Genomic DNA, 25816 nt, shown 5'->3' with positions numbered 1-25816 from the left:
GCCTGGTGTGGAATAATGCTTGCTTGGCTAGTAAATGGTCGTATATATGATGTGTTGATAGTATGTATTGATGAGCTGCGTGTCTGTTGTAGACAACGCCCATATGGAATACATTCAAGTAATAGCATTGTTACGCAAAGATACGCTTTTTCCAGCCTGGTCTCTGTGCCATCACAGGGCTCTGATACGGAACTGACACCAAGAGATATGTGAACGCCAGTATGCACTTCTAAAGCGTACTTATGTACAGATATCTTCTATGTACTTGCCTGCCTGGAATAGATTGAACGAGAAATAGTGTTGATACACACTCACGTGGAAGATGTTCAACTCGGAAACGACGTTTTCTCTCCATCAGAGACCATGGTTGAGCATGTCTTGCACTCACTGCAATACGAGCATTATTGAAAGCGCAGTAGATTAGCAGGATACGAAGCTGTGAACTTGAGCTTGTCTGTACCATTCCCATGCCAGAGCTTTCCAAATCATCAAACAGTCATTGGTTGCTAAACCGTAACATGCTGCACTATAAAACCCGTTGGTTTTGAGGCTCAACGCCCGCGCCCAAGTTTACCGACCAGAGGCTTCACAGTCACCATGGGATGGATAAGCTGAGGACGATGGAGTCTTGCCCCTGTACACCTACCTACCCAACTTTTGTAGTATATCTGTTATAGCTGATGATGAGGAGGAAAAGACGCGCCCTCGTGTGAACCCGCATAGGTAACAAAGCCAACCTCAAGGAAACTTGTGTATTCGATGAGGACTGACATTGGTGTTTGTCCTCTTCATGGATAGCAACAGGGGCGCACTTTGAAAACTCAAAGGCATAACAAAAGGCATATAAATACATGTCGCCCAAGTTGCGCTGTGATTAGTTTCATGCTTGTTGAGTGATTCTATGTGAATCGATTTCAAGGTCTGGCAACGGCATCGTTATCAATAGCGGCAAGAATAATGTGCCCCCCCCCCCCCCCAAAGCCACACACATACACACACGATGTTTCTCTTACTCACGTACATGTACGCACACACGCACTACAATGTCCCGGCCAATGACAACCAGCCTCAACAGCAAGATTCAAAAAAGGCCCCTAGTAAACCTTAGCAACCCCGCATTCCGAGGGTATCTCGTGAGAAGCCTGGAGAGAAACCGTCATGTCATGTTTTGTCATGTCGTCTCTATCATGATGCTCAACTGGATAAGTAGATACGATATCGAGTCAGTTTCAATGGGCACGATAGCTGTGCTCCGTATAGCCGAAGAGATCGGCAAAGACAACACATTGCCTCATCGACATCCACAGATACAGAAGGGGTTCATACTTAAACATGCAAACAGTCACGCATCCCGTTATCAGCTCTCCTCAGACTATCCAGTACCATACAACCGACAGATATTAACAAAGGGGAAGAGAGGGGAAAGTCAAAGGAAAGTTAAGCAATGCTACGTGTCCAACAGACAATGGGTGTTGACAAAACACACGGCCATGACCGCCGGTCATCGACATCACCAGCCCCCTTCTTGCTGGGTTGCCGACGATAGATAGATAGAGCTGGGGGGTACTCAAGACGGTGCTGAGCCAATTCCGGGGTTGCCGATCCTGTGGAGAACGGTGCTTTCTGTCTGTATAGCATACACGAATACAGTGCCTTGTTATCTATCGACTATCATGGGGTTGGCGATCACTCATGACTCGAGTCAAGTGAGGGGTAACACGACACACTACTCAGCCAGTAATTAGGATGGACGGCACTCAAAAAGGTTGGGGGTTAGTTTGCCATTGTCAGAAGACGTCCAATCCCCAGACGGGTAAAATATTTCACAGTGAGTAGTAAAGAAACTGTGATATGAGTGGGTAACTTCTGGTATTGTTCATTAATCTGGAGATATCTAATACACAGAAAGCGAGTTGAGTTCCTTCATCCAAACAGGTGTCTTGTCTTGCCAAGTAGAAATCCCACGACAGTCAAGTCGTGTCTACTGCCACAACCGAACAGTCAGGTGGAAGTGGCAATGTCCTGATGGTGACAACCCAACCACAAGAGGTGACTCGACTAGGAATGCGCTTCCTGCCAGCCACCAACCCACTCGACGTCTGCGAGATCGTTGCGCTTCTCCTTGCGCCAATAATTCCAATCTCTGCCTCTATTCCAGGGGCAGTCCTTGACCTTATCCTTCGGTGATTGTTTTTGTGTGATGTGATGTGTGTTGTTGTTGTTGTTGTTGTTGTTGTTGATGATGTTGTTGTGGTGCTGGTGGTGTCCGCCGTGTTCCCACGAGGCGGTAGCAAAAGAATTGGCCCCAGCCGCATAGGAATTGTAGCCTAGACCAATTGCTCGTTGTCTAGGAACTTCTGGTGACATGTGGGAATATGAAGATCCCGTGAGACCCCGACGCCGCTGACCGAGCGCGGCCCACTTATCAACGTTGTCCCGCTTAGGGGATGGTGATTGATATGTGGGCAACATGGCCCTCGCCTTAGGCGGAGATGGTTGTTGGAAGAAGAATCCGTCGGCAGCAAGGTCGCTGTCAATGTCATTGTGGATCAACTTGTGGCTGTCATGGAAAGAGCGTTGAGGTGTGGTCGCAAGGGGTGTAGCATCCACGGTCTCGCAGTCATCTTCCTTGTCGTCCGACTTGCCATCCTGGCTCCAGGTCCGCGAGTTGAGATCCTTCAGAGACTGCATCTCTCTCTCGCGCTCGGCCTCCTCTTCCTCCTCATCCTCATCCCACATGTCACTCCAGCTCTTGGAAACGGCATCCTTACGGCCAAAGACCAACGACATGGAAGACAAGTTGCTGCGGGGCTTTGCCATGTTGATGGGAAGGGAGCCGGCCATGGGTGAAACCTTGGGAATTGGGCGTGGAGCGGCCTTCATAGGTCGGCCAATGTGAAGGGACTGCATGGAGATGCCGAGGCTAGAGTTGAGTGTGGATGAAATCGAAGGAGCCTGAGCAGAGCTGAACCAGTCCGAATTCTGGGTCTCACCAGACTTGGAGAAGAGGTCCTCGTCGGGAATGGCGCTGAGCTGACGAATCGGCTGAGGAGGGCTGGCATGCAGGGCCTTGGCCCAGGGGAATGCACCCTGATCGACCTGGGGGCTCTGGATGGAAGGAGTGCGCAAGGGTTCGCGATTTGCGCTCGCCATGACATGACGCTCGGCGGAGCAGAAGTCATCATCATCCTCCTCGGAGGTGGTGAAGCTGATGACACGCTGGAGAGCAGAACGGGCACCGACAAGTGATCTCTTCTTAGGATCCAAGCTCATGCACTGAACGATGACCTCATAGGTATCCAGCGACATGGAGGGGAAAACGTCGAAAAGGGATTGCTTGTCTCTGGAGAAGTCCAGGAAAAGCGGATCCGCCTCGGTCGGAGTGGTGAAGGGGTTCCGCGAGAAAAGGATGTTGAGGAGGCAGATACCAATGGCCCAGATGTCGGCTTGGGCAGGAGAGTAGCCGGCACCCGCAGAGTCGTATTGCTCAGGGGACATGTAACGGTCGCTGCCAACAGTATTCTCCAGAGTCCAGTTCTCGGTCGTAGCGAGGCCAAAGTCGCCGAGCTTCATGTCACCAGACTGGGTGAGGAAGATGTTCTCCGGCTTGATGTCTCGGTGGAAGATGCCCTTGGAGTGGATGTAGTCGACGGCATCTACGAGCTGCAGCATGAACTGTCGGACATGCTCCGTCTCGAGAGGGCCATGGCCCTTGCGGATGGCTTCGTACAAGTCACCCTGAGGGCAGAACTCCAGAACCAAGTAGAGGTGAGCATCGGTTTCGAAGGTGTCGAGAAGGTTGACGATGTTGGGGTGGGATCCAAGACGGCTGTGGAGAACAAGCTCCTCGGATTTCTCGTCAATGGCGAAGTCGAAACCGTACTCATCAGCAGCTTCCTTCTTAGTCAAGCATTTGATGGCAACGGTCTCGCTGGTCTTGGTGTCCTTGGCCATGAAGACCATGCCAAAGGAACCATGGTTGAGGGGAGAGATGGTCTCATATCGACCACCGAGGAGCACGCCATTCTGGAAGTTGTCTCTCAAGCATGCCATATCGAAACTGGAAAAAGAAGCTTTGGAGCACGGGGGTATCGAATTGAGAAACAACGATGTAGCGGCGAGGGTGATGTTACAGCCTTAAAGCAAGCTTTTCGAGGTTTCGTCGTTGCAGAGGAAGGAGGATTCGAGTGGTTGCTGGATCGAGAAGGATGGGTGTGAACAGCGTAGGATTCGTGTCGGTTGTTGTTGTTGTAGATCGAGAAGGAGGCGGGTTTGGTTGTTACCAAGAATATACAGGGTTGAAAGAACAAATCTAGCAGGAAACAAGACGAATTTCTAACTCCTTTTCGTTGACTTATCAGAGGCTCATTGAGGGTATTTTTTTGCTGGAGACGGACATATGAAAGCGAGAGTCTGTTGTTGTTGGTTGATTGGTCGTTATGGGGTTGGACGATATGGTCCGGAAAAGACAAAGAAGTATCGTTATGAGGACATTGAAATAGAGCAAGCTTGCTGGAAAAAAGTGTAGAGAGTGGCGCCCGAAGGTCGAACAAGGGGTTCGCGAGGTCAACTTTGGATAGTTGATTCGCAGGAGAAATGAAGGCGTCGATTCCTAACTAGAGGATTCAGACTGTTTCGAGATGGCACCCAACTGCTAATGCGGTTGATCGTTGGTTTGCTGGCTCTATTAGGCACAAAGGCCAGTTGACGTGATAGTCGATGGCCGTGGGTAGATGTCGTTGAAAGTATGAATAGCAACGGCTTGCAAGCAAGCTGACTACCGGGATCGGCGAAGAGTAGTGGCTACGGAAGCATTCGAGCGTTGAGCAGTGTGTGACAACGAATCGACAGACGAGAGTCGTTGGTGAGTGTCGATCGATGGGAGGTGGGTAGCTCTTATCTCGATGGATGGGTGAGGGAGGTGTCGTTGCTTAAAGCGTGGACGGATGTTGAGTGACAAAGGCGAGGGCCAAAGTGAGTCAAAGGACACGAGGTGTGAGTCAATGTTCAATGACAGCAAATTGCCGAGGCTGGTGGAGTTTGTAGGGAAATCGTGGTTCCTGAGGCCTCTCTTATCCTATCTCTGTCGATGGGTTGACTGATTGATATACTCTTCAACTCGATGGCAGAGCGTGATAGGAGATTGCGTGATTGCTTGCAAGTATGACTCGCGGGTGGGCACGCGGGAGCTGGCGTTGCGAGTATCGGTGGATTTGTTGATGGACGAGTAGTTGATAAGGAGGTCGGAGCGAAAGGGTGGTAAAGGGAGGAGGTTGAGGCGGGGGAGAGGAGGCTAACAAGCAAGGAGAGGAAGAGAGGCCGTTGACGACGATGATTGAAGGATGGTAGAGTAGAGGAAACAAGCAAGAGAAGGGGCGAGGATGATGAAGGGGGAGTATTAGAGTAAAGTAGGTAAGTGCAGGCAGAGGCAGAGAGGACCGTACGGTAAGGTAGGTTGGATGAAGCAAATGGGTGGTGGTGGGTAGGCTGGTGCAGGACAGGGAATACAAGGCGAGAGGAAGAGAGGTGTGGAAGTGAGCGAAGAGAGAGTGTGTGAGCAAAAGACGGCCAAAGAAGAAGATGGAGGTGAATGGACGAGGATGGATTGGCTTGGATAAGACGGGATGAGAGAGAGAGACAGAGCGACAGAGCGACAAGAGAGCGAGGAACCCCAGGAGCGAGATAGGCAGACCGGGGGTGGAAAGGCGAGCGCGGGAGTACGTACCGGGGACTGCGTATTGCGACAGCTCCGGGACGGTGAGGTGCAAGTACACTTACGGCGATACGTACCGACAAGACGAGGGCATTGGATGGAACTGAGAGAACTGGGACGGAATGAAAGTCTACTTTACCTTACGCAGTCAGTATCGGCACACAGTAAGGTACCTGGCCTTACTGCGTGGGGAGGGAGCTACCTAGGTACCTGGATAGGTTCCTTACCTGAGCCATGCTGAGGATGCTGAGGTAGCATCCTTGGGAAAGGGTGACGGACGGTCGAGAAAGCGGTGGGGGAAGAGTACGTATCATGTGCACACACGGGGCTGGCACCTGGCACAGGTACTGGACAGTCTGGGACAAGTCGCCAGGAAGCATGGCGCGCTACGTGGAATGATGGGGGGAGGGGAGTGGGACGACTGGGACGACCGGAACGCACGCTTGACCAACTTGCAGACAGCATTCAAAGCAGGATTGCCTGTCTCTCACATCGCTCTCCAATCCCCAGCACCAGACAACTGTCTCCTGCATATTATCCGTATGTATACCTTAGTAGCTACCCAGTAATAGCATGCACTACCCTATGCTGTCCTGATCATCCTGCAGGACACGACTGGGCTTTCTTTCTCGCTGGGCTGGCAACCAGACGCGATGCAACGCAACCCAGCCATGCCTGAAAAGACTCCAGTCAGCCAGACCGACAGACCGACACTTCGATTGCTCGCTCCCGTCTGTTCAGATCTCAGCCCCCCTTTTGGCTCTGTTGCTTTCCCCAGACACACGACAACCAACCTCAGACATAGACAGCAGTCAGGTGTCTGAACTGTGGAGGGGGGAGGCAGCTTTCTCTCCATGCCTACGCAGTAGGTACCTATGCAGAGAACAGACGAAAGAGACAGCCAGTGAGTGAAAGGCCGGGTCAGCCCAGAAGCCCCACTTGCTGCCTCTGAATGGCCTGTTCTGATGTTTGTGTCTTCTCTCAAGGCGCCTGTAGACATTGTACATAGACGACTTTGGCTTCCGTTTACCACTCCGTTAGCCAGCTCCACGCTTGGAGGTCCAGACCTCGGACGGTGAGCGCTGAGGGTGTGAAGACTGTGACACTGTGCCATCAGCGGTGTCATAACGGGTTCACGGTGCCCGGTGTTGGCTGAGTCTGACGCACTGACGAGCCTCGAGGTCAACTTGGAAAGTCAACCATGTGCCTTGGTAAACCTAGTGCAAATAGTTGGTGTGAGCTAAGTACCGAATGGGCTGGCAGCCGTCTACCGAGTGAGGTACCTCATCAGCTTAGCCAAGAGCAGAGGAACACATAGGAGCACGACTGCATCACTCAGCGTCCAGGCCCAGGTGTACCAGACCAGCTGACTATTGACATAACCCACAGTGGATAGTCAACGGGTCCCGGCACGGCGATTCTCGCCCAACTTGTACCCGTCCGCCCCGTCTTGAGAGCCCATTTCATCATCTCTCCGGCCCCGTAGCCTGCTGGAACTGGGAGCTGCCAGCGAGGAAGCAAGAGGCGTACTTGTCGGGATCCTCTCCAGAATCCACTGAGAAAAAGGAGAGTGCAAAGAGGGAACTCGGTGCCCGTTCCGGCGAATGGTAGACGGGGCTTTGTGTTGTTACTCATCGTCGAAGCGGACGATTCAACGGGACCGCCTTGATTGATAAACTTGATTGCTCATAACGGAGTACACGGCACGAAAACCTTCCGCACTGACTTCCATTGGCTTCGATGGATGGCGAATTCAAGACGAAAGCATTGTCCAAAATACGCAATCTCTGGGTAGCCGGCGATACCACTGTGTTGATACGTAAGACGAGAATGCGTTGCCGCGCCCTATGTAGTTGTTGTGTAGATTGACCGACACAACCAAGTAGACACGGGGTCGGAGCCGAACAACTTTGTTAATCAACATAAACATCAACAATACGGATGCCGCAACAATAACAACCTGCGAAGAACGCTGGCGCGAGGGGTGCCCGCAAGGCAATTAAACTCGTGCAGCAGCGTAACTATGACGAAGTCCGGTAGCAAGGTACGCCATAGAGGGGACCAGCGGTGCGGGAGATGGCAGGTAATCTAAGTAGCATCAGATGTATCTCGCAAACCCAAGCTCAGGGGGGAAAGGGAGATTGACCGGCGGGACAGTGCGACTGACAAGGGCCCCTCGGAAACTTGGTTCGAGATGTGGGAAGTTTCCTTGAGACAGCGGGCGAACCCCTGCGAAGTGCATGAATCCGCGAATGGCTGGCAGGCTGCTCGACCGGGGAGGGGGGGGGGACGTTCGCACGTTCGCAAACTCGCTGGCAATGAAGGTCCAAGGTGTGATGTGCGAAGTGGCTGCAAGGGACCGTCTGGGGTTGAACACTCGAGGTCTCGAACTTTTTCCCCTCTCTGGGTGTTCTCACCTCTCGTTAGCTCTATCGCTGTGCGGCTTCGTGCAACATTGATTACTGGAACGGCGAGACCTAAGCGATCGTATTGCGTGCAAGTGATGACATGTTGTTGCAGGGCAGTACTCTCTTGTGGTTTATTATGGAAGTAGGCGTGCGAATGAGGAAGACAATTGGCTTGTAGAGGAGAGAAGTACAGTACAATTGAAGTCAATAGATGGCACCGAGAAGCCAAGGTATTGCGAATGCCCAGGAAGGAACGTGCTCAAACGTTTATTCCTACACGGTAGATCATCGCTGGACGGTGGACGATGATGAACGGTGATCATGTTTTGACGGAGGGCCTACTGTCCCATGGACGCGACGCCAGTATGGAGGTAACCCAAGCAATTTTCCGTACTGCCACTCCGTTCAGAGCACCCGTACCAAAAACCAGCGTACCTATTGCATTATGCACTGCCGGCTACGTACCTGACAGCCACCATAGGCACAGCCAGTCAGTACCAACCGTCCTTGGAAAGTATGATCCACTTGGATGCGTCGTTAGTCGCCACACCGCCCTGGGGGTACGTGGTCGGCAAGTACAGCTCGCGCAGCGACTGGGCGAGGACAGCTCCAACCTCGACATGACTGCCGCGTACTGCGAAACCAGCGGAATGCATGCAGGCTGCCAGCGCCAGGAAAAGCCAAGCCATGCTCCAGGTCATTGTATGTTTCTTTCTGCCACGGCAGCCGTCGCCAGCCAGTCAAGGCCCGTCGACAATCCGGGGTGCCAGACAAACCAGGCCTCCCTTCCCGTTGCGACGGCGCTCCAAATCGTCTGCCGCCTGCAGCATCGACGGACAGAGATAGAGAGTAGGGCGGTCGCAGCGGGAAGCGTGCAACCTTTTTGCCCTTCTTACACAATGAGGGAAGGCGATCGACGGGGTCCAGACGGCCTTAGATCCAAAACTAACAATTCATAGTGCCAGAAGACCATCGCCAGACTCTCATTCGCTGCTGGCGCCAACACAAAGTCTCGCCTGCCAGGTACGGGTACCAGCAGCGCTGGCCAGCCGCCGGAGACTCTGGCCTCACTGAGTTGGGCCTGCATTTGCATTATCGGTTATCCAGTCCGAATACTTTGAGCGAATACAACATGGCAAACTGCCGAGAGTGTTCCCTTGGACAGTGTACGCGGTGCCGGAATGGGCCACCGTGTGGATATTTTCAGGGGGAAAAAGAGATCCTTTCTCTACATGTTATGTTACGCTCTCAGTGGACTTCCATTGATCGTGAACTTTCATCATTCTGGTTAGGTAAGGTCGCCTTATCCGTCCCTGGAATTCGGAAGACCCCGTGACTGCTTAGCATCCACGCCACGACCACGGCTATTCCTATTGGGTACCCTTTTACATAAGCTATTCATGCTGATTCGCAGATCTGGATATCTCGACTGAATGGACGTGCCTGTTATGGCTTAGCTTCCAAAGATAGAGTGGCAACGCAACGGGTCCCCCGATTTTCCTCTCTCTTTATGTACTCGGAAAGAATGAGGGATCCAGTATTCTCGGAAAACGTGGACCTGGATCATGGCTGAAGAATATCGTTATTTGGCCATTTGGTCATTTGGCCGTGGACCGAAATTGAAGTGCATTGCCGCGGTACGGATACAGCCTACAGGCCACGTCCACGATCCCCAGGTCCCCAGGTCCCCTGAACAAGAATAGTAGCAGATTTGCAACTCGTCACGTCAGTTGCCCAGTCCTATGACTCCCGTCCCAACAAAAAGTCTCGGTGGATATGTCAGAGTAGTCACGTAGTCAGGAGTCAGGACAGTTGTTCAACTCTCATTGCCAGATTGCCCATTGCCATTGCCTGCTCTTGCCTCCTCCCAACTAAAGGCGACTGTGGAGAGTTTGGTGACTTTGGGTTTGGTACTGAGAGTTCGAGACTCTTGAGAACGTGCCCAGAGAGGTAGAGTCAAGAACCGAACACTCATACGGAGTCTACCTAGAGGTATTATTTTGTACCCGATTGAGAACATTACTGGCCGACCGTTACCCAACGGTGCTCTCAACCCCTCCGTTACAGTACATACCTAGGCACTCACTACTGTCCAGAGACGGTGCACGGAACCTAGTTCCTTCCTAAGGTAAGCTCCTGCCAGCCTCTGTGCCTCTCAAACAGTCAGCACGCCAGCCGACAACGCCAGCTGTTTACCTCGTACAATCTCACGACTGGATTCCTTGGGCTTCTGTTTCATTTGCTCACTTGCCTTGGTCTCATTGGTCGTATGACACTGCACTCCTTTCGACCTGCAGATGGGACAGAAGTATAATCGCGCCCGCTCGACATTGGTTATCGCGTCGCAGACCTGTTCAAAGCATCCTTACTGTCAATCCCGTCCCGTATCTTGTTCGCACAACCAGTGTTATCTGTTCACTGGCGCTCCTCTGAACTCTCTTATCCATGCTTTGCAAGTAAGGGAAAGAGAAGTGCTCACGGACGGCCAGGAGTTCCCCAGAGTTTCCCACGAACTTGGGAGGTCCCCAAGCGCCGCCGGCCCTGTGCCACAAATCCTTCTCCATCGACTTTCCAGAACTAGAAAATGGGCTTTCATGGGTCCTTTCCTAATTGGTGTCTAACCTCCCTCCTCCATTCGAAGGGGTCCCAATCTCCTTGCTCTCCCTCTCACACAAGTTGCAGCTTACCCCAGAGTGATTTATCTCAGATGACCCGTGGGCCTTTGATACGGGTGGGACATTGCTTCTGCGGAGAGCTTTATCTTGCATTATCGTAGATGAGGCAGCTATCTTTCGCGGTTCCTCTTTTCGGTTCACTCTTAATCTTGGCCGTAAGCAAACGAACCGATCTGCATTCTATGTACAGTTGTCCATTCAGACTGTCCTTGAAATTACAGCTTCGCAACATGGCGACATTGAAACCTTGAACCCGCCCACCCCTTGCTTCGTATCGATAATTTGGCCCAGTCCGAGGTCTGGGGAGGGGCCTAAACGTCAAACTTTCGTCCGATCATTGAACGCTGATGTGACCCCCCAGTGCTCCCCCAAGGCCACCTCACCTCAAAGGCTGGACCCCAAAGAGGCCCTACAAAGTACACAGTTCACAGGCTCAGGGCTGATGCTTCTGCTATGTGTACTTAGCGCCCGTGACGCTGAGCCTTGGCTGATGCCGATCACGGCCGCTCCTCGAGAGTGTTTCAGAGGTTGACGCTCTTCGTCATCCCCTCATTAACCCAAATTGGTTCTTATGAAAAGGTTCGTAGGAAGTATGGGCACCTCGGGAAGCGAACAAGTGTACAGTCCCAGCCGGTATGTATGTGCCATCCAGACGACGTAATAATCGCGGAGTTCGCCAACTTGACTCCTACCGTGTGGAAACGCATCCCTGGCATAGCTCAATGGTTCGGCAGACCGGGCTGACGGTGATGAAGGCGCGGATAATCATGTAAAGGTATCAGTCATAAAGTGAGGGTAACCGTGGCCTACTTTCTCACCAAACGGGAAATGGGGGGCCGCAGTCGGCGTTCGTGTGCTTCTCACGAGTCACCACGCATTTCCACATCCCCGGTGCCACTCTGTTCCCTAACGACTCGGTCGTGTGACCGGGCAATAGTGGTCTCACTGCTGGATGAATGACACTGAAGAAATATCCCCCGCCACCAGTAATCGATCCCCACTATCCACGAGAGAGACGTAGGAACGTACGAAAGCCTCAAAGCCGCAGTACGCTCATTACTGCAGGCAATGGGGGGGGGGGCTTGCAAAGTGCCAGCCAGGGCTCAGCTCCAAGTGCCTTAAGAGGCGGTGCAGCCATCGACTGAGAGGAACAGACTGGAACTCTGAATAACAACTGATTACAATGTCTCGCTTCAATGTTTGATGGACCTCCATGGCTTGTCTCGTCTTGCCGCCCTATCTGGCGATACATGGGCCAAAATGGCTACAGGAAACTGACCTCGCTTAGGCGACAGAATGTCTTGCAAAGGACATGAGAGATGCCACGATACCACCCCACCACCACCATCACCAGCCAACCATACAAACCCCTTCCAAATGAATTAGAGCGTTTTGCAAGTGTTTTGCTTTTTGCGGCTGGCTGGCAGGAAAACAGTAACTTCGTTGCGGGCGAGTAAACCGGCCAATGTGACTGGTCGGCCGCAATACGAATGGGGTGATGGATGCGTAGGACCACGGAACTGGCGGGCGAGTACGACGGATCGTCGCCGGCGTTCGAGATAACCCCGCCGCCGCGAGCGGCGAGCTTCACGGGAATGAACGCCGGGCATCCGTACGTCTGACCACGTACTCAGGATGTGATAGAAGCATGTGGTTACTTATGTCAACGATGTTCGTAATGGGATGACTCTCGTTAAGTCCGTCAGGCGTGTCACAAAGTCACTCTTCAGGTAGATTGAGTTGTCTACGTAGTAGTATTGAGTCCTGGAGTACTTTAGTTTCGACCACCGTATCAACTCCGTAATGAGATAATGTTTCGCCCCGTCACTCATACCGCTCTATCAACATCTCTGGCCCCAAATATCTGTTTAGGCTCGTGAGAATATGTGTCAAGCTACCGCGGCGGCGAAAGCACGTGTGGCCAACAGAAAAACAAAGCTTATCCACCTCGCCGTCACTTGCGTGTTACGGAGGCGAGAATCGGACCAGAGCCGAGATCCGTGATGCCGCCACGCGTGTTCATCGAGGCCCGCGAGACGTTCTTTCCTTCTTGGCCACGCGGTCCAAATTCCTCACCGTATCTCTCCGTCCTCGCTCATTCGTGACTTTCTTCGTTCTCGCGGGTGCAACTAGATCCCACGAAGTAGGCCGTGCGCTGCGCTTTTTCTTCCATCATGCTTCTAGGTTTTCCCGTTGATTCACACCGTTGGGACTCTAGCACGAGGACGTGCTAGCGCACGACAGCAAACGCATCTCGACCCTCAGACTATTAGGCCAGTCAAGGCAGATGAATCCACGATGGCAAGGAGATGGAAGAAGGCGTGACGTATCGTGATTATTGGGTACATCTTGCGTCCGTTCGGCATTGGGCAAGATTCACGCCGTCCGCACCCGCTTGCTCGGCCTCAATCCGCTGCTTGCCCATTGGCACATACCAATATTAGTGGCCTGCTCATCACCATCAAATGCCAGCGAAACATGTTGCTCGTGAGAGCGGGACGCCTCCGAAGCTCGAGCTTTATCGACCGAAGAAGACAAGCATCAGAATTTCAGAACGGCATGGCGCAGTTGGCGGTAGTCTGGCTCAACTGCCACACGCTCGAATGCGGACAGAAGCATCTCTAGGCCAATCTACTCGTGCAGAGTAGCATCCGAGAAACAAAGGGGTCGAAAAGTCGTGTGGCTTGTCAATTCAAGGCACCAATCCATTGGACCCTTGCTGTTGCGATGACTACGCTGCTGTCGCCGTTCCCATTCCAAGTTCGTTTCGGCAATGTTTGTTTGCATTGCGGTGGCATCCCGATTCCCCATGCCCCTTGCGGGATTCTGGCGTTGGTATTCGTAAAGTAGGGAGATAGTCGTACCACGAGAACACAGATGTGACAGGGATTGATATCCCAGAGAAACACGATTGGATGGAAGGACAGCAACGATGAGACTGCACGAAAAGGGCACGGCATGTGTGTCAGAGGTTCAATCAGCGGGCCCGAACGGACTAGGAAAAAAGTGAGGAAACCATCAGCCACTTCGAACTTCAGCCCAATAGCTTGTTAACCGCAGCGCTTGTATCTGCCCTCTCAACTTCCAGAGTTACAACCTGTCAACTTGTCAGGAACTCCAACTTCCAACCAAAGCTAAGAGATAGCTCCAGTCTCTTCTGGCGTGCTCGTTTTGGTTCTAGAATCCCGCTTAATAGATCTCGGGCAGATACGGGGTTCTCGATACCCATAAGCGGCCTACCCAAGATGTCAAATCCTAGGCTTCTCGGCCGGTGACCTGAACCAGGCGTTCCGTTGAAAGGATTTGGGGACAAGGCCGGCGTGCTCCACGCAAGGTACCCGAGCGCATCGTCCTTGGGTCCGTCGACGCCCGTACGAGGACCGGACGACGACCTTCTCTACGTTTCTCTCGAGTTCATCGGTGACCTGTCAAATTCTCACGATGGTGGGGAACCAGACCGCCTGACAATGCGCGACGGACTCGCGACCAGCTTCCCGCCGGCCCCCCCTTTCCGGCCCCCGAGTTCACCGTCCGGCCGCAAAATGTTCATCCACCTACTCGCTACATGAGCCTTGAGAGAGAGCCACTCTGCCGCTGGCGTCGGCTGGTCCGCGGACGACGGACTCGTTCCAGCCGCTGCCGCTTGATATCGCCCACAATTGAGTGCTCCCTCTTCAGTCTTCACCGCTGCTTCAGTGTGAGGCCTTGGTCATGCAATCGATGTCTTAACAGTCTGCTGCTATTGGGCCATGTCACCGGCTGCTACCATGGCAGGCCTGGGTTGGTGTAGCCCTCTGCGACCTTATTCGCCTTCTCCACTCACACACACCTTTGCGGCGTTGCGCAATCCAACTTTTCTCTCTTACACGGGCACACATACACAAACACACACACAACTTACAAGGCACATCTCGCACCAACTCTCACCTGCACTGGGCAGCCATACGGCAAATCTGCAGGTCTGCAACCGCGTTTTCCCGTTCCGGCCCTACTTGACCTCCGGGCGCTGGCTTGACCGCCTTCTTCTAATCTCCCGCCGTCACCTCCTTCATGCATGAACTAGCTAGCGCCTATCAGCCTGCCTCCGTTGAATTGCGGAAAGCTTGAATTGGGAAGTAAACAGTTCTTTGAAACGCCGCTGAAGGTTTTCAATCTGGAAGCGAGAAGAGACAATCGCAAAGAGGGAAGGGGGAAAAAAGTCTTCTCGCGCGTCGCGCCCCAGAGTCTCACTGTCTCGACGTGTCACTTCGGGAATTAAAAAATTTTCTCTTCCTGCTGCCTCACCTTGTCACGACAACGCACAATACCAAGTTTCTCTCTATAGACAGCTCACACAATGGCCCACAGCCTCGGCGCTATTAGTGTCGTATTGCTCGATATCGGTGAGCACCTTTCTTACCTGATGCCGAACTCACCGTATCCAGGATGATTTCGTTGCATTGGCGGATTCAAGTCTCGATAACATTGCCCATGCTGATTCGAGACTTTCCAAATATGCAGAAGGAACCGTTTGTCCCATATCCTTCGTCAAAGACGTGCTGGTATGTCGTCTCACCCCAAGTTCCTACCAACCACCCACCCCCTGGTCCATCGGGTAATTTGCAGCCCCCTCCGGGTGACTTCCTTGAATTCTCCTCCGATGGCACGGAGGTGGTACTCTTCATTCCGAGCCGGGCAACCGTGCGCTTGCTCCCACGGCGGCACAATCCCGCCGATAACTTCCCGTGCTGATGTCTCGGTTTCCAGTACCCGTATGCCGTCGATGCCCTTCCAGCTACCCTAGACAAGCAATGGGACAATCCCGAGTTCGCAGTCTACCGTAATGCGTTCCCTGAGGACTGTGTGTCTGATCGACTAGTCTTCGAGGCGCACTTCCGCGACCTTGTCAAACGCGATGTCAAGGCATCGTACCTCAAGGCCCTCCAGGGTTACCTCTGGAAAGAGGGCTACAAGTCGGGTGAAATCAAGGCGCCTCTCTTTCCGGATGTCGCTGAACGTCTGTTGTCCTGGAAGGACGCCGGTCTACGCCTCGTCATCTACTCCTCAGGCTCTGTTCCCGCCCAAAAGCTCTTCTTTGGCTACACAGATGCTCAGCCGGCGGACTTGACGCCCCTCATCTCGGGCTGGTTCGACACGGTCAACGCCGGCCTCAAGACTGAGCCCGGCAGTTATGCTTCAATCCTGTCAAACTTCGCCGGCACAAAGCCTGAGGAATGGCTCTTCCTCAGTGACAACCCCAGCGAAGTCACAGCCGCAATCATGGCCGGAATGCAGAGCATTCCCGTCGTCCGCCCCGGCAACGCTCCACTCCCAGATGACCTGAGCCCAACGTTGCAGCCGATCAGAGACTTCAACGAACTCAAGGGCCTTGGATCAAAACACTGATACGCGACTAATTTGGCTTGCGGGGTACCCGACGACGAGTGTTGCTCCTAGACTTTGGTAGCGCTATTGGAGACATGCCGGCATGGAAACGCCTCGAATACAGTCTGCATCCGGTGAACACCATCTTCAGCTTTCCCATCTCCGTCGACTGCCCTATTCCACATCTCTTGTCCCGTCCATCCCATCCCTTACTCTTCAAGCAAAGTCTGTTCTAGATGCCCATCGCCCATTCCTCGGCTTCAGACCCGTGGGATCTCATACCTAGCTTTACCCGCAACAGCTGATAAAAGACCGGAAACGAGATGGCCAAACTTGTGAGAAACAGGCAGGTCGAAGCTGTTTCCATTGGAGCTCGAGACCTTGACGCCTCATCCAAACGCCAGAGGGCCCGCGGCAGCCGACCAAGTCCTTGTTTTTTTTTGTCTCGCATGAATTGCCGATTGATCCAGATGTAGAACATGGACTCGTCCGTCCCGTGGAAGGCAGGTGAAAGCAGCCGCGCCGGCCCCTCGCTTGCAACGGGCGCTTGCCAAATGCCCGGACGGCGGGGTTAATCGTGGGCTCGTCGTGCCGATGACATTCGTCCCACAATATAGGTCATTGTTGGCTTATTGGAAACGTGACATCTTCGAGGCGTCCAAACGGAAGCGAAAATATGGACGATCGCCTGCCGATCGCTGTGAGGGGAGAACGCTTGGAACTTACACCACCCCAAGGCCCGCCTCGGCGTCTGATCGTCCAGTATTGCCCCCAAAAAGGCAGCCAGAATCGTGATTGGGCCCCGTCTTTGATCACAATGGCAACAGTGATGTCCCGTTTTCAACCCACTTGATGATCTGCTAGCCGGCTCCCTGGGCCGAAAAGTTGATCCAATATAGCGGCATGTAATCATGAACCCTTCAGTGTGATTGTGAAGTTGTTACGATTCATGCCCGGGTTGAGCTCCTGCTTGGCAAACGAGGGCAACGGTTTGCTTGGAGCATTTGCCCTCTTCCAGAATGAATACACCAGCTTGTTGGTGGCCTTTCCCTCAAGTTGGACGTATCCCAAGGCCGTCATGATCTCAACCAACCGATCCTGAGAGAAATAGCGTGAGTTATCGACACAGCTCCGAGGGAGGACCAAGAATAGTGAGGGAAACAGGGCGCGAGCAGCATCCGATAGATCGTCTCCAGGCTGGCGGAGAAATGAAAGCGTGCGGAGAAGCATCTCACCACGTAGTGAGTGGTCAGGAACGTAGTTGACAACCAAGCTGAGTGAGATGATGTCAAATCGATCCGAGTCGTCCATTGGTAGCGGTCGCTCCATGAAATCCTGCTGAAGGATGCCCGCCCGTTGGCTATTGAGGTCGATGAGAGTCATTTCGAAGAAGCCGCTCTTGGAGCAAGCGTTATCAGTACTGAGAGCGCCCACTTCGAGCATTCGCAATCGGCGATGCGCCCCGCCCTCGCTCTTCCCCTCACTTCGAGTGTCCTTGGACTTCAATGGCTGCAAATCGGCTGATCGCAGCCAGTCCAGGAGGACTCTCGAGCTGTCTCCGCCGCGATCTACTCGTTGGCCTTGGAGACTGGCTCGCTGGTATTCCTCGAGCCCGCCGAGGGCAGAAATTTCGGCTGCAACCGCTGCTGCCTCCCTCTCATCATTCCGAGCCAGTGCTTGCTGGCGCTTCTTCTGCAAGGTGTGATGAGTGTTGATAAGCGTTCTGGTCTCTTTGCGAGATATGGACTTTGCTTTTTTGATAGTGGGAGGGCGGCCTCTGGACAACAGCTTATTGGCGGGCTTCGTCCTTCCCATGTTTCTGACGCTTGTTTTGGGGGGGGAAGAGCGATCTAAGTGAGGAGCAAGAGGGCTTTGATTTGCGCTTCCGGGTCGCGTACGTTGAGTGAGCTTTGGATATTCTCAACGAGATCAATATCAGAGTCGACATAGCATGCTTGGGGGTTTTTTTTTTCTTTTCCCTGCTCGAAGAGTGTAAGTCGAGCCTTATGTAAGCAGTCTGCTTCCTTTTGGTAAGTGCTAGGTTGAGCGCGGTTCTAGTCGGGTTAGGCTAGCCAGCAACGGCGGAATGATTTTCCTCATCACCTTTCCCCGTCTCCCCCAGCCAAGATAAGATAACGAATCGAGACGCACAGACCAAGTCAACCCTAAGCCCACAGATGAGAGAAAAAAAACATTTGACTTTCGGAATCTCTTCTTTTTGCACTCGACCTCGACACCGACGACAACCCAGCTAACCCGCCCAACCAGCCAACATCCCCATCAGTCACAATGGCCCCCAAGGACTCGAAGAAAGGTACTTGAGAAATTAACTCCCGGTAGCAGCAAGAAATACACACTTGCGAGCGCAACATTCCCAACCACCATATACACAAACCACCATATACACAAACCACCATATACACAAAACGTACACAATGGCGACTCGACAAAATCTCTTGTTTCGTCGACGGCAACGGGCAGAACGGTGACGGAACGGGGGATACACCAACAATCTCTACGCCGAAACCTCTCTCCCGGAGCATCATGCTACAGCAGATTTTGCGAGTTCTTTTGAAAATAAAGAGCGATTGCTGATGCGACATCTCTACTCTAGGCGGTGCCTCCAAGGCGCCTAAGGGCTCCAAGCAGGCCAACAACGCTGCCAAGGCTGCCCTGAAGGGTGTAAGTACAAGCAACATACCCCTCTGCCCGCGGCTTCCCAAGACAACCAAAGTGCCTGCGGCCGAAGGAGGACGGGATATACTGTCTGCCACCACAAATTAGAAAGCTGACAGCATCTTCCCCTAGGCCCACGGTCACTACAAGAACAAGGTCCGCTACACCACCTCGTTCCACCGCCCCAAGACCCTCGTCGTCTCGCGCGCTCCCAAGTACCCCCGCAAGTCGATCCCCCACGAGCCCCGCCTCGACGAGCACAAGATCATCGTCCACCCCCTCAACACCGAGTCCGCCATGAAGAAGATTGAGGAGAACAACACCCTCGTCTTCATCGTCGACGTCAAGTCCAACAAGGCCCAGATCAAGCAGGCCCTCAAGAAACTTTACGACATCGACACCGTCAAGATCAACACCCTGATCCGCCCCGACGGCTCCAAGAAGGCCTATGCCCGCCTCACCCCCGATGTCGATGCTCTTGACATCGCCGCCACCAAGCTGGCTCTCGTCTAGAGCGGATGTTAATTTTCCGCGAAGGACTGAAACGGGAATGGGAAATGAATAAGTAAAAAGCAATTCGGGTTCATTGACTGCAAAAGGCATTGGCATGGGCGTCTCAAGGTTGTTGATACAGATTCCCCAGGAGTGGCATCTCCTCGAGGGCACCAATCGATTCTCCCGGTACTCAGGCTGGAGTACCATGACCGTGTTCAGTCTCGAAGAAATGTACATGAATGCGAAATTCGCTTCCGGTGACCATCCTTGTATATCCAGACGCAAATTTTGCAACCGTGAGATCGTTGTGACATGCCAGATATTGTTGTAAACCTATCAGACGGTGTTCTGACATGATGGGATTGCCATTCTTCCTCGTAACATAGTTATACATATGCTTGTACATGAGCAACTTCCATCCGAAGTTTCTCTACGCCCCTTTCTATTCGGTCTACCGTTTCCCCCACGAGTATGCCGTTGTGACGTGTTCCGTATCCTGTTTCCTGTTGTTCCAGCGTGTGTGATTCGACGGTTTTCTCCAAACCCATTTAACCAGAGCGCATGTTGTTGAGGTGCTTCATCGTGAGAAAGTTGACGTCAAGGAATCTGTCAACGCAGTTGGCCAGGCATCCCTCCTCGCCCTTGTCCAGCTTCGAGCCGCGGATCGAGCCACTGACGCACTTCTTCCAGCAGATCTCGGTGAGAGCATGGGTTTCTATTCATGATTCGAATTAGCTGCCAAGTCCTTTCTCTCTCTCCCTCTCTGTCTGCAGCCATCCGATTAGACCGCGCACATATGCCAATGCTTCCCATGGTCTCCCATCACCTTCAATCTGCCATGCTCCCCTCTTCTACGGTCCCATAAGATGAGGATATACTAACGTGACTGAATTTGAGATCTCTGCTGCTCGTTGGCAAGGAATTGGCGGAGCTCAAGCTTGTCCTTGTCGTTGAGCTTGTCGAGGTCTGAGTTCTCGAGCGCTGATCTTGAGGAGTCCATCGTTGTGTCTTTGTGAGATTTTCCAGATCCTTGATAGTATGTTGTTCGTTAGGGATTGCAAGTGCGGGATGGAGGAGCGTATGTTGGCTGTAACGATAGTATGGTAGAGGTCAAAAGTCTTCCAATATTTGCCTTTCCGTACTTCTTGCATCCAGCTTTTTTTCGTCTCCACTATAACCTGGGCATCTCCCATTGGCTGAGTATGGGCGCAAAAACCAAGCACGTACAACGCCATGTACTCATCAAGATCACAGAGTAGTGCAAAGAAACATTTCCTCAGCTTCGTGAATGATGACTTAGGTTGAGTAAGCCTTGCTGATTTGTAAAACCGGCAAGCACTAGAGCTGCGTGAGGCATGCATTGCAAAGTTTGGAAACCAATTCGTATTCTCTTGTATCTACCAAGACTAAATTAAAATCGATCAATTGACATAAAAGCCCCATTGTCCAATCCCCTTGCTTGTTTTGTTGCTTGCACAAGCCATCACAGTTATGCTTCATGCCCTACTAATATAACGGCATGGAAGGAAATCAAGTCGTAACGTTGACGACAGCGTCCCGATGTATTCTTCAGATGTACTTGTACTTGCGAGCCAAGGTCATGCTCACAACGCTGAAGAGAATCAAGCTTCCAAGGATGACAAAGAACGGAACAAGAGAAGTGTCCGCAAAGGGAACCGGAACGTTCATGCCGAACAGTCCACAAACGAGGTTGAGCGGAACAAGAATCGACGCGAGGAACGTGATCTTGCTGAGTACTAAGTTCGTATGTGTACCCTGAGAGATGCTGTTGATAGAAAGCTGAGCCAAGTAGTTACTGTGGGAGCGAGACAGGATCTTTTCAAAGTGGCCGAGGTTGGTGACCATAGTGACGACGTGATCCTGTATATCGCCGAGATAAAGTCCAATGTCCATACGGGGTGTAACCTTGTAGTTCTCGTTGCAACGCTTGGTAAAGCCTCGCAGGACATCAGCTTTGCCTCCAAGAAGGCGCATGAGAGCCATGGTGTTCTTGCGCACTCGGCCAATGGACCGCAGGAACTGGTTTGAATCATCCTCGCGGGCGACGAAGACGCCATCCTCAATGGCGTCAGCCTCTAACTCAATGTCGCGGATGACTGGAGCAAAGCAATCCACAATATCGTCACTGCCCAACAGATTAGCACTGATAATCGCCTTCGACTGTGTCCACTTACATCAGAGCATAGCAAATCCAGTCGCTGCTCAGCGCAACGTAGTCCCTAAGCAGGGCAATCCGCTTGCGCACGTGAGAGGCGTGGGCATTGGGCTCGAAACTGAAGCTCAGAGTACCCTCGCGAAAGACAACGACATAGAGGTTGTACGGCTCATACTCCAAGCCGTCGTCTTCTTGTACCGGGGTGAAAGATCGAAAGCTTGCGAAGTAGTACGAGGGAAACAGCTCAATTTTCTCCCGCGCTTCTTGCGTCGTAATATCCTCAATTGTCAAAGGATGGATACCGAATGCTTTGCAGATGGCAGTAACCTCCTCCTTGGTAGGGCTGTTGACATTCAACCACCAAACTCCATCGGACTCATCGGCGGGGAGCGTGAAGAGGCCCCGAAGATCCTCGCCGGGAAGAACCAAGTCCCCGAGTTCTGCTGCGTGGATCGTAGATTCCCAAGCCGAAGAAAAGAAGCTGAACCGGTTGGGGTCCAGGGGCTGCTGGGTAGCTGCAGGCTTATTCTTAGCATCTTCGGCGGCATGCTCCTTCTCCGAGATCTCCTGCTCATCAGAGGTGTCAGAGGGCATGTTGACAATATCTCCATCAACAGTGCTGAGTTGCAGCTGAGGCTGACCCTCAGACGTCTGTGTCTGTCGTAGGTCCGGGAAGGCACGGAGAGAATCGCGGCGACTAGCCGTTCGCGATGCCTGGTCAGACTGGACGAAATTCTCCAAGTAGTCGAAGTCGATGTACAGCTGGTCCTTACGCCGGGGATCTTGTAGAGGGAAACAAACGTCTTCCTCTGCCGACTGGTTGGTGGCCAAGCTGGCGCCGTCATCGACCGTGAAAGGTCGACTGCGGTGGCTACGGCGGCTGCTGATTGAGCCTGCGCGATGCAGGTTCTCCTCGCTGCCCTTCCTCTCGGCCTTGGACTCAGAGAAGGACATGCCACGCTCGCGACGGCGCGCTTCAGCGAAGGCTTTGACCGAGTTGGGAGGGGAGATGGATCTCTGGTCGGTGACCGTCTCAACAGTCGGTCGACGAACCCGTCGCGCATGCGGGGAGACGTCACCTCCCTCATCATCGACAATTGCCTCTTCGAAATCTCGAACCCTGATACTTGGCGACCGCTCACCAGAAACCGAGTCGGGCCCAAGAAGGCGCGCTCCATACAGAGTGTCGAAAGTGCCTCTGCGAGGCCGCTCTGGGTGAGGGCTAGTGGCAACCTGATGGCGGTGGTCGTCGAGCTCAGGGATCGGCGTCTTGAAGCCGCCCTCAGAGATGTTCTCCTCGTGGTCAGACATGTTGACTTTGGTGCTGAATCTGGCGATATTGCTTGGTTTCCCAGCCAACAAAAATATTGACCCGCTTGTGTGGGTAGCTCGTTTGGTGGAATGGGTTGTAAGTCTCAAACTCGTTCCTCTTCGAAGGCCTCCGCAACTCTCGAATCAGGCGGCGATACCCATAACTGATGCGTATTCAAAGTAGACCGTTACCGAATCGCACTCCGCGCGGCCGGCGCGGTGTGCGCTGAAAGAGTAGCGAGCTTCCAGGGTGGCTGTGGTCGTGCCAGTCCCTAGAAGATGCGTACACGCTGAGGAGACAGCGTTGACGCACAAGAATGCTAGAGATGTGATGTTGTATTCCGGTTGTTTCTGTTGATTTTGAAACCCGATTACGGAGGTTTCTTGTGCACTCCGCTGTAGACCCAGAAACCAGGACCTCGGAGTGAACAGGTGGGTGAGGTAGCGTCAGCTGCGAGTGAAGCCAACTTGGTGGTTTGGAGTGTCGGGTAGAATATCAAGTGGGTCTTTCGACCTGGGAAACTCGAAAGTCGAATGCGATTCTATTATTTATCGCAGCAGTTCGGAAGATACAATAGTATGTGAGGTCGAGGAGGTGATTATTTGTTGTTACGAGCGGTGTTGAGGGAATCGGATAACGATCGAGGAACAATGGTCGTCGGTTTAGGTGGTGCGAATGGTGACCCAAGGATGTGGGACTTTGTCTTCGTCGTCCGGAAACAGTATGCGATTGTTTTGGTAGGTCGCTAGATCAACCACCAGAACAAGATCAGACTAATCTGATGAAGAAAGCTGGTCTGACTGCTGCACAATCAAATGAACAAAAGGTTGGTTTGCACAGAAAAAAAAAGGAGTTTGGACGACAGGTCTTCTCGGTTGTCCTGAGCGTGTTGAGGGTTTTTTTTGAAATTTTTGGTGGTGAATGGAACCGAAAGATGACGGGGACGGCCAGAAGGTGATCAAATGCAAGGGAAGATTTCCCGGTTCTGAGTGAAAATCCGACTTGGAGCCAGTGAGTCGCTAAGGTAGGTGGCGGCACAGGCCAGCCGAGAGAGACTTTTTTTCAGGTTCCAGGCCAAGGATGTCTGGGTGTGTCATACCAGTGACCCCACACAGTCCGCTGGCCTGTTTAGCCTGTACCCCATCGTTCGCCTTGTGGTTGGGCTACACCCAATAGCAGCTGCTGGAGCAGGAACATGGTGCCGAAGGCTGCACGGAGTGAAAGTGAGCTCGCGAACCAGACCTGAGGACTAGGGTCCGTGCTTCACTTGCTTCGGAAACGGCATACCTGTTCCCTACCTAACCTTACCTTACCTTAGGTGCCTTACTTAGAGACGTTCCATTTGCTCCTGCCACCATAATACCAGATCATCCATTGTTGACCACCTCGAGATCGCAGACCGAACCAAATATTCGAATACACATCTACGGCCCAACAGTCTGCACCAACGACTTGGCAAAGAGGTTGCTCACCACACCAATCCATCTTCCAGCGCAACCCCCCCCCCCCAATCATCAACCGGCCAACAACCAAAAAGAGCAACGCTTTTGGACAGTTTCGCGGGCGCTATTACAATGGCCGATCACATCCTCGACCAGGTTCGCGATATCGCTGAGGGCCAGATCGTACGTCACCCGGTGGAAACCTGCCTCCCCTTCGGCTTCTTTGACGCATCTCCAACTCCCAGACGCTAACGATGTGTTCCCTACAGGACTTTGAGGGCCAGAAACTGGCAGATCTCCTGGCGACTCTACTTCTCTCGGCATCTGGAGTAAGTTCTGACAATTGTTCGATATCAAACTTGAAAGCACTCCATGCTGACTTGCCCTTCCCTGTAGGTTCTTGCTTTCATCATCGGATACATTCTGCAAGACATCAAGCTCGCAGTCTACGTTGGCTTAGGCGGAACCGTACTCACATTCCTCCTTGTCGTGCCTCCTTGGCCCTTTTTCAAGCAACATCCAGTCAAGTGGCTAGAACCTGGATCCGCGTCCGGCTCCGGGACACGAAACGAGGTTACAATAGGGAAGTCGGGATAGCCGGAACCAAAGATGTCAATTGTTCATCAAGTCATTGTGATGTATATTGCTGCATCTGTAATTGTGCCCACCCCAGAGGGCCTCTCTGGCTAGCTGTTTCCGCCAGCTGGACGCAGTCCTCGCTCGTCAGGAGAATATCACTTATTGTATCCTCATTCTGCGTAGCCATGACACATAATGCTGCGTATCCATCGACCGAGATCCTCGCACCATTGCCTTGCGCCATCTCAGCGCCCATACTTCTGGAACTCCCAGTCGCGGTTGTCCAGCGGGCAGACTTGTCGGGCCTTGAGCCAACGTGAGATGCAATGGAAGTGGAACGCATGCTGCACGTGGGTTAGCGAGAGTAGGCAAATGGAGTACAGAAAACATACGTTGCAGATACCCCAGGCCACAGTGCACTCCTCACTCGTTGCAGAGGCTTGGTTTGCCTGACACTCGATGCCTGTGTGTTATTAGCATGCGTAAGGGCGAAACAGCGGGTTTGCATGTCAGCGTCCAACTCACAGAGGTCCATGATGTGGTTTCTGCAGATAGCGCAGTTGTCGACGACAATGTCCCATGCCCACAAGGCAACAGCATTCCACTAGAGGCACTTGTAAGCTTGGGTCAAGCTATCCAATTCCTCCATCTACGCACCTTCTTGACTTCGAAGCGCTTCTTCGCGTCCACCGGCCTGCTCTCGCCGTCGGCGGCCTTCTTGGCGACGGCAGTGCCGGGCGCATCCGTCATATCGACATCGGCCATTGTGGAATATCGAATCGAGCTACGATTCCGGCTACGGTTGAGGCGGTAAGTTTGAGTTCTGCACAACTGAGCGATACCGGTCAAAGTCAGGATGATAGATTAAATGTCGAAGAAGAAGCAGCGGTTCGGTAGTATGGACGGCTTGCGGAGAAGGCGTGAGAAGCGTACCTTTTCTGTGTCGTTGTAGGTGGTCAGCTAAGTCCGATCAATG

The 25816-nt window shown here is 52.8% G+C and overlaps 10 protein-coding genes across 10 annotated transcripts; 3 read left to right on the top strand and 7 right to left on the bottom strand.

The window, feature by feature from the left end:
- Positions 1 to 2058: 2058 nt before the first annotated feature.
- CPAR01_15148 (uncharacterized protein) lies at positions 2059 to 4053 on the bottom strand (the record flags this gene model as incomplete). Its single annotated transcript, XM_060499397.1, has 1 exon — positions 2059 to 4053. The coding sequence occupies one exon, from the start codon at positions 4051 to 4053 to the stop codon at positions 2059 to 2061; it is 1995 nt and encodes a 664-aa protein (XP_060341829.1).
- Positions 4054 to 7179: 3126 nt separating this feature from the next.
- On the bottom strand, positions 7180 to 8822 carry CPAR01_15147 (uncharacterized protein; the record flags this gene model as incomplete). Its single annotated transcript, XM_060499396.1, has 2 exons — positions 7180 to 7268; positions 8624 to 8822. 2 exons carry the CDS (start codon positions 8820 to 8822, stop codon positions 7180 to 7182), a joined length of 288 nt encoding a protein of 95 aa, XP_060341828.1.
- A 2543-nt stretch (positions 8823 to 11365) lies between these two features.
- CPAR01_15146 (uncharacterized protein) lies at positions 11366 to 11512 on the bottom strand (the record flags this gene model as incomplete). Its single annotated transcript, XM_060499395.1, has 1 exon — positions 11366 to 11512. The coding sequence occupies one exon, from the start codon at positions 11510 to 11512 to the stop codon at positions 11366 to 11368; it is 147 nt and encodes a 48-aa protein (XP_060341827.1).
- Positions 11513 to 15290: 3778 nt separating this feature from the next.
- CPAR01_15145 (enolase-phosphatase E1) lies at positions 15291 to 16181 on the top strand (the record flags this gene model as incomplete). Its single annotated transcript, XM_060499394.1, has 2 exons — positions 15291 to 15476; positions 15543 to 16181. 2 exons carry the CDS (start codon positions 15291 to 15293, stop codon positions 16179 to 16181), a joined length of 825 nt encoding a protein of 274 aa, XP_060341826.1.
- Positions 16182 to 17069: 888 nt separating this feature from the next.
- On the bottom strand, positions 17070 to 17975 carry CPAR01_15144 (nucleolus protein; the record flags this gene model as incomplete). Its single annotated transcript, XM_060499393.1, has 1 exon — positions 17070 to 17975. One exon carries the CDS (start codon positions 17973 to 17975, stop codon positions 17070 to 17072), a length of 906 nt encoding a protein of 301 aa, XP_060341825.1.
- Positions 17976 to 18449: 474 nt separating this feature from the next.
- CPAR01_15143 (ribosomal protein L23) lies at positions 18450 to 19349 on the top strand (the record flags this gene model as incomplete). Its single annotated transcript, XM_060499392.1, has 3 exons — positions 18450 to 18474; positions 18775 to 18842; positions 18969 to 19349. 3 exons carry the CDS (start codon positions 18450 to 18452, stop codon positions 19347 to 19349), a joined length of 474 nt encoding a protein of 157 aa, XP_060341824.1.
- Positions 19350 to 19879: 530 nt separating this feature from the next.
- CPAR01_15142 (Tim10/DDP family zinc finger) lies at positions 19880 to 20331 on the bottom strand (the record flags this gene model as incomplete). The annotated part of the gene is made up of 2 exons (XM_060499391.1): positions 19880 to 20046; positions 20214 to 20331. 2 exons carry the CDS (start codon positions 20329 to 20331, stop codon positions 19880 to 19882), a joined length of 285 nt encoding a protein of 94 aa, XP_060341823.1.
- A 569-nt stretch (positions 20332 to 20900) lies between these two features.
- Positions 20901 to 22818, bottom strand: CPAR01_15141 (CorA-like Mg2+ transporter; the record flags this gene model as incomplete). The annotated part of the gene is made up of 2 exons (XM_060499390.1): positions 20901 to 21477; positions 21527 to 22818. The coding sequence occupies 2 exons, from the start codon at positions 22816 to 22818 to the stop codon at positions 20901 to 20903; spliced, it is 1869 nt and encodes a 622-aa protein (XP_060341822.1).
- Positions 22819 to 24393: 1575 nt separating this feature from the next.
- On the top strand, positions 24394 to 24858 carry CPAR01_15140 (microsomal signal peptidase 12 kDa subunit; the record flags this gene model as incomplete). The annotated part of the gene is made up of 3 exons (XM_060499389.1): positions 24394 to 24444; positions 24531 to 24590; positions 24658 to 24858. 3 exons carry the CDS (start codon positions 24394 to 24396, stop codon positions 24856 to 24858), a joined length of 312 nt encoding a protein of 103 aa, XP_060341821.1.
- Positions 24859 to 25085: 227 nt separating this feature from the next.
- CPAR01_15139 (E3 ubiquitin-protein ligase RBX1) lies at positions 25086 to 25605 on the bottom strand (the record flags this gene model as incomplete). The annotated part of the gene is made up of 4 exons (XM_060499388.1): positions 25086 to 25184; positions 25233 to 25303; positions 25366 to 25444; positions 25498 to 25605. The coding sequence occupies 4 exons, from the start codon at positions 25603 to 25605 to the stop codon at positions 25086 to 25088; spliced, it is 357 nt and encodes a 118-aa protein (XP_060341820.1).
- Between the last annotated feature and the right edge of the window lie 211 nt (positions 25606 to 25816).

This window comes from Colletotrichum paranaense (genome assembly GCF_030867605.1).
Source record: "Colletotrichum paranaense strain IMI 384185 chromosome Unknown Scaffold_18.1, whole genome shotgun sequence".
NCBI lineage: Eukaryota > Fungi > Ascomycota > Sordariomycetes > Glomerellales > Glomerellaceae > Colletotrichum > Colletotrichum paranaense.
This window is presented reverse-complemented; position numbering and strand designations above follow the sequence as displayed.